Source organism: Cucurbita maxima, unplaced genomic scaffold (genome assembly GCF_002738345.1).
Source record: "Cucurbita maxima cultivar Rimu unplaced genomic scaffold, Cmax_1.0 Cma_Scf00038, whole genome shotgun sequence".
NCBI lineage: Eukaryota > Viridiplantae > Streptophyta > Magnoliopsida > Cucurbitales > Cucurbitaceae > Cucurbita > Cucurbita maxima.
The window spans coordinates 485,725-495,968 of record NW_019272054.1 but is presented as its reverse complement, the minus strand read 5'-3'; the positions used below and the strand labels follow the sequence as shown (position 1 = coordinate 495,968).

The following is a 10,244-nucleotide window of genomic DNA, read 5'->3' as shown; positions in this document are numbered from 1 at the left end:
AAAATTTTTTTTTTTTTTTTTTTTTTTTTTTGGGGTCCTCTTTTACTTTTCTATCCTAAAGACACACATCTTATTTTGGTAAATAAATAAATATATTTTTCTATAATTCAAAATAATTTAAATAAAATGATAAAAGTTATTTCTATTATTATGATATTAATTATTATTTTATGTTAAAGGTTGGTAATTTAAAATGTTATATTTTAAAAATAAAAGGGTTAGAAAATTTTTATTTTTTATTTTAAATGATATTGATTTATGCCGGTAAGAAATTTGTAATATGATGAAAAAGAACACGAATATTTGGATCGTAGACTAGCGCTCTTTAAACTCGGTATCTAATTCCGAAAACTTTTTCGATATAATGGCTATTAGGTAAATCATCATAAAAAAATTATTTTAATTTTTTATTCATACTACTCTATCCATTTTTATATATATATAGATATATATTTTTAAAATATTAATTAAAAAATAATGGATAATTTCCAATATATTTCCTAAACAAAAATATAATATAATTTTTAAAAATTCAAATTTCAATATGTAATATAGTTTTTTACGTATGATATAAATATATATATATATATATATATATATATATATATATATATATATATATATATATATATATATATATATATATATATAAAATGTTTACTTTAAAGTAATTTGACATGACTAAAAGCTGCTGGCCCAAGTACATATTGATGCAAACTATTTTGGAGGCTTAGAAATTAAATAAAGATACTTTATGGTTTAATTTTTTTTTTTTCTAAAATAAAAATAATTTAGAGGGACCTTATATCACATGGGAAGGCCATTTATAATGGGCCAATATTTTATTTTTTGCCCCCGATTTTATATTATGAAAAAATATATATAAAAGAAAATTTCAAATTTATATAAAAATTATTTGATTATTTATTGGTTTTTTTTTTTTAATTTATCGTCTCCGTCACACCTTAAGGCATGTTCTAAAAAAGTTGCGCTTCTTTATTGTCTTTGAAAATTAACTTACTCTCGACCATTTTGGTGATTAGCTTATCTTTGTTGCCAAATGGGCTGGGTGAAACAACGCTAAATGTTGGAGTAAGATAAGAACTTGCTAGATGATCAACACAAACTGTTCGATCTTCTCTTTGATTCTCCACGAAATTCCTTACCTTAGGTGGATCTCGTTTGTGCCACCTAAATGTTAGGTAGGTGACGAATGCGTCAAGTTTGGAGTTGTCGTTCGTGCACCTGTCTCCATTGAAAAAAATGAGTGATTTGTTCTCTTGCATACCACAACCTTACCATTTGGTCCACGATGGACAGAGAGGGATTTGATATAGTAGCTCACGTTCGGTTGCACGACATATTTTTGCGGGTCACGTGTTAGTTTTAGAAACGTTCATTCAAACTCATAGGTGTGGGATTTTGATTATATTCGAGTGGTTTTGAACGTGAAATAAGTGAATTTATGGATTTCTAAATCACTCTCATTCACCTTCCAAGGTGGTTTAGTGGGCTTTAATTTGAGCCCAATTTGGCTGTCCAAAGCCCATCATAATGATGCGAAAGATTGATAAAATTTTGGGCCAGGCCCAAGGATCCAATGCTTACTCAACCTACCCTTTCTCTAGGGAAGACGCTTTACCTCGTGAAAGAATAGTAAAACTCGAGTTCAATCAAGGAATAAAATAAAGATAGCTCGGCTAAGATAGAGAGGAGCGAAGCAACTCGATCGAGAGGGAGAGAAGCGAAGCTGCTTTACCTCCTTGAATAAGGTTAGGGAACAGAAGTTCAGGTAAAAGAGAAGCGGGTGCTAAGGATACAAAAATTAGCGGTTGTAGCAGAGCATAGAAATTTGAAAAACTGAAGCTCCATAAATCGCCGTCGCCACCATGGGTCGTATGCACAGTCGTGGCTGTCCCTCTCTAACTTTTTTTTATGCTTTAGACAAACACATCCTGGATAAACACGATCGGGACATCCAACATGCATCCACAGACAACACGCTTTAAACAATCATGATTATGATAGTCGACAAGTTACTATGTTGTGCTAATTTTATTTTATTTTTAAAACTGAAGGTTATTATCATAATGTATAGATTTTTTTTTTTATTATTATAAATAATCATAATATTCTCAAAATAAATAAACAATAAAATAAAAAAGGTTATTATCCGAGGAGAAAAAAAAAAAAAAAAAAACCCTTCGAATTCGGGCCGATCTATTAGTATTCGGGCCTCTAGTCCACTGATATTAATATGAAAACCCTAACTTCCATACTCTATCTTCCTCCTCCCTAAATCCTCCAACTGCAAAACCTAGCAGCGGAAGTCGCCCTTGCTCCGGTAGTCTTCTCCACCACTTCTGTACCTCTCTTCACATGCTGTTTGCTGTACTGTTTTCACATCTGATTTCCGTAGTTTTGGAATTTTTGTTTTCAGGAAGTAAGCAAATATGGCGTATGCAGCGATGAAGCCTACGAAGGCTGGTTTGGAGGATGCACAAGAGCAGATCCACAAGATTAGGATCACTCTTTCGTCGAAGAACGTGAAGAACCTTGAAAAGGGTATCTCCTTCTCTCAGTTTTTGAAGCAAGTTGAATTTTTATTTTTTATGATATTATATTGAAACTCTTATGTTGTTTGTCTCTTGGTTTTGCGTTTTTGTAATGTGTTTCGGAAATATATAGAATCTTATAAATTTTCGCTATGATTGTTGTTGTTGTTGCTGTTTGTAATTCGTTGAATTTTCATTTTTCATGTTCGTCTTGATCAATGGATTGCTTATTATTGAATTGTTCTTATGTTATGTCCTTCGCAATTTATCCACCGAATGAATTTCTGATGGTCGCTTTCAGAGTCTTCCATAATTCAAAGTTAGAGAGTCGAGCCTCTTTGGGGATTTTGACTTTACTGAGCAAGGGTTTTCTCTGCCCTAATTTCTTTGTTTCTATGAATTATTGGAATTTATTGATGTCTTCAGCTTTGTAAATGTTAGCGCAATGCTCACGATTTACTTTCTTTTTCAATCAATAGTTTGTGCTGATTTGGTTCGGGGTGCCAAGGACAAGAGACTGAGGGTTAAGGGGCCTGTGAGGATGCCAACAAAAGTCCTGCACATCACCACCAGGAAATCTCCCTGCGGTGAAGGTAATTTTGAATCAATGCTTAGCATAAGAATAACTATAATCCTTTGTTTGGATTTCTCCGGCTTCTTGTTAGTCATTGTTACCCTGGATCAATCCCTCAACTGTATTTTCCCCTTATATCTCCGTCTTTTATTTTTCTTTACCTGGGATTAGCATCATGATATTTGGAGCTTCACACCATGTGTTTTAGTCTGTTTTTAAAAGCCTCTCCTGGCACGTGCCTAGCCGATGGTCTTGCACATCGCCTTTGATAGACCGAGGCGCACAAATAAGGTGCCTGTCTTATGTGAAGCCCTCGAGCCCAAAGCTCTGTGTTTTTGGGGCTTTCATTATAGTGCGTCTCACAAAAAAGCAGCATTTATTTTTGTGCCTTGCGCTTAAGCCCTTGAAGGCCATTGCACTATTGCGCCTTCAGCTTTAAAAAACACTTGTTTTAATTTGGTAATTCTATTATCTCTTTATCCTTCCTCCCCATGTACAGCCCTTAGCCTTGTTATTGTTTTCCCTACTTAAACTTTGGATGTGAGTTTTATTGATTCTGCTGCTTGAATATGCCTTCGTTCACGAAACACCGTCGAAACGTATGAACGAGAGATCTGCAAGTTCTTTGGAGTTGTGCTTTGATGGGTTTCACTAAATTTTGAGTTTATTGTTATATGAAGTAAATCTATTGTCATCATATTCCATGTAAAACCCAGTCTTCTGTACTTGGTATCATAATCGACTCTATTTAGTGTAGTCAGTCTGGCATTGTTTATAATTATTCCGTTAATATTGGTTATTTTGGTATATGTTTTCTTGGGTGACTTGATTTGTTTCTCTTAGCCCTCATGTTCATCAGACAAGCCAGAGGGGACCGATAAGATGATCCATTCTGATCATTGGTCAATAATCGTGTACTTCTGTTGCAGGTACTAACACATGGGACAGATTTGAACTTCGTGTCCATAAGCGGGTTATCGACCTCTTTAGCTCTGCTGATGTTGTTAAGCAGATCACATCTATAACCATCGAACCAGGTGTTGAGGTTGAAGTCACAATTGCAGATTGATGTGTTTTCCAATATTTCCCCAAGTTCTTTACTCCGCTGGTAGTTATTTAGAGGTCTATGTACTCTGTGTGCCTGCCCTGATTCAAATCTCAAATGTTAAGGTTAATGCATTATCATCCATTTTTGTCGTAATTTTGAAGCTCATAACTTGTTTTGAGAGGAAGATTTTGGCCTGCTGTTATGTCGTTGATATCTTTGAATTTTGTACTTTGATCAGAAGTTAAGAATATATTTGCATGAGCTGCATTCTGCGTTCTACCGTAATGTGCTTTTATTTTAAAAATGTGAATGGTCTTTCAAACCTGCCACTCTCATCTAATTGTGTATCACCTCATACGCTAAGAACATCGTTGATTGTGAGAATATGGTATGAATTCTTAGAAATGGAATGTTGATTGTGGTATCCTTGGAATAATTTCTATATTGTGTACCCCACTTATCATTGTAAGGTAAATGTTAATATGTTACTCTTAAATTATTGCAATTCAAAATTTATAATGCTTTTATAGTTTATTTTTAGAAAATTAAAATTAAGATTTTATGATTTCTTTTTTGTTTAAATAAATGTATATGAAAAAACTTATTAGAATAGAAAAAGTTGTTACATTAAAGAAACTTGCACTTGATTTTTATGACAGTTTTTAATTACTAAATTTTTTAAATTAAATTACTAAAAACTTAGTTCTTTCCTATTCTGAATTGCTTAGAAAAAATTGATTCAAATCTATCGTTGGAACAAAGCAAAAAAAAGTTATGATACAGTAAAATAAATAAAAAAGTATTACAAACCCTCCTTTCATACGGTAAAATATATTAATAGAATTTTTTCTAATTATTTTAATATAAAATAAAATTTATTAATTTATTAAATTTGTTCATCTACTTATGTAATAAATAAATAAAAAAGTTGTGATAATCTGAGAAAAATTGAAATCAAGAATAGGGATCTTTTACCCGGATCAAATGTCAAATTATACAATTAATGTAAGGTGAAGACAACCTTCAAACTCTTTCAAAGAGAGTAATTTTTTTTTTTTGTTGGTTTTTTATTCTACTAAATAAGCAATTAATTCATATTTATAAGGCTATAAACAAATCAGGTGCTATAAGAGTACTTCAATATAAATAATGGCTTCAAAACTTGGAAAGAGTACTAAATATGGTCATTGTGAGTCTACCTTTTGTTTAGTTTCCAGTCTCAGTATCCATTCACAGAGAATAGAATTAACTTGTTGAGGCAGTTCATCATGTGGGCAATGCCCTGAAAATTTGAGAATACAAGAAACTAAAGTTAGAACAGCAAAAATATTATATTAGTACGAAAATAAAACAAATAAAATGATGTTACCAGCATCCAATTCCTTGATCGTAACCCCAACACACTGCTCTTTAAGCTTCGCCAACACAGCCTTGGAGTTATAGATTGGATCTTTCATTCCCTATCAAATGCATCATAATGTACCAACCTTCACACGTTATCCTTTCTTTTGTAACATTTAATGACAGTAACAACTTGCTTCAAAATTAACCATCCTTTTACCTGGATAATAAGAACCCTTTCCTCCAATCCTTCCAACAGATCATTAAGGGGAACGGAAAGATCAAAGCTGAAAATACTTTCCAGAACCACCAGGCCTCCAGGATCTTTGGACTTTTCATGATCCGTTAAGGTGATATTTGATGGCAAAACTTACACAATCTGTAATGAAAAGTGAAGCTGATGATTCTAGACATCATAACAAAAGCTTACAGACGAGGATACAGCTCTCAGCATCTCACTGATAAGCCAGTTATCAGCTCGCTCTGTTCTCTGCACAGCAAAATAGTGTTGGAAAGTTTTGAAGTTCTATGACATGAAATGCAAGGAAATAGTACAAAATTGGGGCATTAGTTCACATACAGTTGGGTAACAATTCTTCACTATGTCCTTGGTTTTCAGTCTTAAGTAAGTAAGAAGGAGTCGAGCACCCAGCCATGCAGCAACAGAAACCTGCCTCTCCTGTATGCAAATGACAATATGTGAAAGTCATGAAAAAGAAAGAATATTCGATATTCGGTCTCATTTTGGTTCCATAAACTTTAAGGTTATTTTCGAGAATTGATGGAATTAGTTTCCGTAATTTGAGTGCAGATGATATCAATATGTCATTGTTCTATGGTCGTTTGTTTGATGAATGGGTGATATGGATGTGAGTATGTGTATTAATGCGTCAACAAGAACAAGAGCGTGTAGGAAGGCATTGGAGTTCAAATGACTTAATTGTGATTAAAAGAGAAGTTTGTATTAGCCCAACAAGAAAGAAGGGTCTAGTTTATATGCTAATATCCACTCACCCCGCCTATGTGGCCTTAACGCACAACCCTGTACATACTCGAAGCTAACTTCGGAAAGATGAGACATAATAATGTTCAGAAAACTCACCTTATTGAAGGGCAAAGAAGAATATCCTGGAACCACACTGCCAGCACTATTGATGAGGACAGTTGATTTGACCAAAGCAGGCCAAAGACAAGCGACAATAGCGACAATATAGCCTGAAAAGCAAGCAAGCAAACTTCCTTGAAAGGGTTGTAGGAAAGAAGCTTTGAGAATTTATGGTAATATATCCAGTAAATTTGTAAATACCACCAATTGAATTTCCAACAAGATGTACTGGTTTGCCCACAACTTGAACGATAAAATCTTTAAGAAGCTCAGCCCACATTAGTTCACTGTACACTATGTTCGGCTTTTCTGAACTCCCAAATCCCAACATTGTTATAGCCCAAACTTGGTTTCCACCTTCAGCAATGCCATGTATATTGTCTCGGAAATGCTCCAAAAAAGCACCAAAACCATGCACTAGAAGCATGGCAGGGCCGTCACATCCATAAACTGTGTACTGAAAAAGGGGCATTTTTTTTGAGGAAATCAGGCATTACACATATGGCCAAAACTTTGCAGAGAATATACCAACCTGAACAAGAAAGCCATTCCATCTCCAAGTCCGATAAGAGAGGCTTCCCAAATGCCTTCCTTTGCTCTTCAGACACATAAGTGAATACCACTGTGTTGTGAAAACCAAATTAGATCCTAAAGATGCTTTAATATTATCATTCATCTATAAATGTAAAACTTAATGGAGTTAAACCAATTTCTAGAACCAGCCAATCAAACAAAAGTACATTTTGAAACTTTAAACTAAATGGCGTACCTCAGAGGAGAGAACAGCATCAACTGCTGCAGCAACAGTGCCTGCTGAGTACCCAAAAGGTGACAGAAACCCAGCATTTCTTTCCTTTTCATATTTGATGGCTTCATAATGCACTCTCCTTTTAGAAATCATTCCCAGATGAATGGCAGGACCAAAGAGTTTGATAAATGAACCTCCATCTCGGCTTTCAGAATTGCGTACCATTTCGTGTAATCTGCATAAATCGTAGACCTCAATGGGCAATCTAATGACTAGTTGAAATAAATATTAATGCTTCAAGCTATTCTTTTGCATCATAAAAATGTAAATGAGAACAGAACAAGAATATGAATGCTTTATGTTTTTGTCCTCTGTGATGAAAAGGGTTTGCAAATTTACATATTAGTAGGAATAGCTAAAAAGGGTATTGAAAATTACACGACAAGATCATTAGAATCTATCGTAGTGGACTGATGAGCCAGCAAAACATATGGATATGAGTAAGGAAACGAATCAAAGGGTTGCAAATCCCTTAGCACTTAGATAACAGTATGAGCTTGAGTTCCATCTGTCTTTTTTTTCAACCTTCTTCCCTAGAAGGATAGGGAATATGAGGAAGAGAAGTTTGAACACTTACGCTTGCCAGTCATCTCGAGATGTTCCCTCATTGTATCTTATGTATGCAGCTAATGCATTCAACAGACCTTCTGTACCTCCCCTCAGGAAATTCACTCCTCTTTGTGTGGAAAAAATTGATTTCCCCATTCTCTCTGTCCTAGATTCTTTCGAACTAGGATTTTTTTCATTGCTTCCTCTTTTAGAAAATTTAGCTCGAACAGTAGCTTCAGCTGTTGTATTCTTGATCGAATCCCAATCTTCACTTGGTTTGTACAATCGATTACTATTCATAAATTCCTTCAAGGCATCAAATGTGGGCATGGTACCTAACGATTATAGCCATCTTATCATACAAATGAAGTATTATTTATCATGGCCGCCACAATATGGATGCCACTCTCGTTCTTCAAAGGTAAAAATTCGTGCACAGAACGTACCCCAGTTCAATTCCAGTCTCAAACGGGGTAATGTTGGAGAAGAAAGTGGAGAACTTACTGGAAGTTGAAGCTTCCTAAACTCGTCGTATGATGCAGGTAAGGCCTCTAAGCTCTGGTAGACACGGCAACGGTGTATGAAAATCAACAAGTCAAAGCGGCAATGTGAAGGAGAGGATTAGAGTAAAATCCACATCCACAGACATACCTTAATATCGTAAAATGGCGTCCTCCAAACTGTTAGATTTGGGCTCTGAATCAGACTGGACAATGTCTGAGATACCCCATCCATCAACACACATAACTCATGCTCTACTTCTTCCTCAGCAAAGACATGTGTAGCTTTAACCTGTTCAAAACATAGTAGTTAAAGTAATAAACAAAAGTACAATTTATACTAAAAACTCTAACAATATGAAAATTCCTAGATTGCAAAACGCTAAAACTCCTCAATCAAGTTGGTTTTATCCCAAATCTTGAAAATTAGGACCTTCAAATCTAAAATATTTCAAGAAAACTTATTTGAAATTTAAATTGATAGATCATGTCAAGCACAAATGATTCTAAGCATCGAATGATTCTAAGCATGCAACTTAAACTAAAAAGGAATAAATGTTATGTTCATTAAATTTTCTGAATCAATTTTACAAAGACAATATATATGACTTTATATAGCTCCAAAATAAACTATTGAACTTCCGCGAGGCATTTCAAGAATGGTAATATTCATACTACATGACTAGAATTAACTAAGCTAGAAATATAACCTAAAAGTACAATGAAATCATATAAATCTAGATTTGAATCAGAATTCGTAAAAATGAGTCCCACTTCCACTTAAAGTAGCTTGAATCTATAGTTACATAACTCGATGTTCTTAATTGCAACTACAATATATTTTTTTCCACTTCTTCTTTAAAGTTCTTATTATATGGTTGAAACCTAGAAAAATCTGATCGTCACCTCAACTACAAGCTCCCGGAGTACAGATTCTGCGTCCCCAAACTTGATTAACAAATCCAAACCCCGATCCCTCAACGAATGCTTCAGAGCTTCCAATGCAAGAAGTGTAATCTCAAGCATTTCATCAGAAAACCCTGCAGATCCATTAACTTCATTCATCATCTAATGGCAGACACTATACAGACAAACAACTTCCATTAGTATCCACATTGCCATTAAATCCACAAGCAGAATAGAGAGAAAGAGAAGTTACGCGAAAGTAAGCGGGAATCGAAGATGTAAAGAGGGATGAGAGCGGGAAACTGGGAGGCGGCGGCATGGAGAGCAGGATGATCGTCGATTCGGAGGTCATGTTTAAACCAAAGAAGGGCGAGTCCTCCGGCTACGGTGTTGAGATTGGCAGAGGATAGGGCTGCCGCCGGAAATGCAGAAGAACGACGGGGAGGAGTTGGAGGAGTGAAGAAGGAAAGAGAAGGAGAAGGGGAGAAGGTGAAGATGGACATGGAAATGGAGATGAAGGAAAAGGATCGGTTTCCAGAGAGTTTGTGGCTGTGGAAGTTGAGGCTTCTCAGATTTTTTTGGCGCGGAAGGATGGGACCCTACCCCTGCTGACTCTCACCGGATTATTTATAATTACTTAAAAAAAAAAATAATAATAATAATAAATAAATAAATAATAGATTAAATTCAATTAAAAAATAAACTTTTGTATATTTTTTAAATATGATATTAACAATAAAAATATTTTTAAAATTTTTAAAAGTTTGAAAAAAAATTAATTTTTTTATTAAAATTAAATATAAATATATTATTGAAACTTTAAAGATATTTTATTTATATTGTTTAGTAGCTGAATAT

At 34.5% G+C, this 10,244-nt stretch overlaps 2 protein-coding genes across 3 annotated transcripts; one reads left to right on the top strand and one right to left on the bottom strand.

The window, feature by feature from the left end:
- The first annotated feature begins 2,224 nt into the window (after nt 1–2,224).
- Nucleotides 2,225–4,462, top strand: LOC111469177 (40S ribosomal protein S20-2). The gene is made up of 4 exons (XM_023114460.1): nt 2,225–2,344; nt 2,441–2,565; nt 3,035–3,148; nt 4,059–4,462. Exons 2-4 carry the CDS (start codon nt 2,454–2,456, stop codon nt 4,196–4,198), a joined length of 366 nt encoding a protein of 121 aa, XP_022970228.1. The 5' UTR covers nt 2,225–2,344; nt 2,441–2,453; the 3' UTR covers nt 4,199–4,462.
- Nucleotides 4,463–5,185: 723 nt separating this feature from the next.
- On the bottom strand, nt 5,186–9,974 carry LOC111469174. Of its 2 annotated transcripts, none has more exons than XM_023114456.1 (14): nt 9,640–9,974; nt 9,387–9,520; nt 8,632–8,772; nt 8,427–8,538; nt 8,009–8,315; nt 7,393–7,606; nt 7,156–7,245; nt 6,825–7,080; nt 6,621–6,733; nt 6,099–6,197; nt 5,961–6,008; nt 5,739–5,849; nt 5,547–5,637; nt 5,186–5,459 (listed from the first exon to the last, which is right to left on the bottom strand). In XM_023114456.1, exons 1-14 carry the CDS (start codon nt 9,887–9,889, stop codon nt 5,362–5,364), a joined length of 2,064 nt encoding a protein of 687 aa, XP_022970224.1. In that variant the 5' UTR covers nt 9,890–9,974; the 3' UTR covers nt 5,186–5,361. The 2 variants fall into 2 exon arrangements, with proteins under 2 accessions (XP_022970224.1, XP_022970225.1); XM_023114457.1 differs by having other exon boundaries at nt 9,387–9,561; nt 9,640–9,749.
- Between the last annotated feature and the right edge of the window lie 270 nt (nt 9,975–10,244).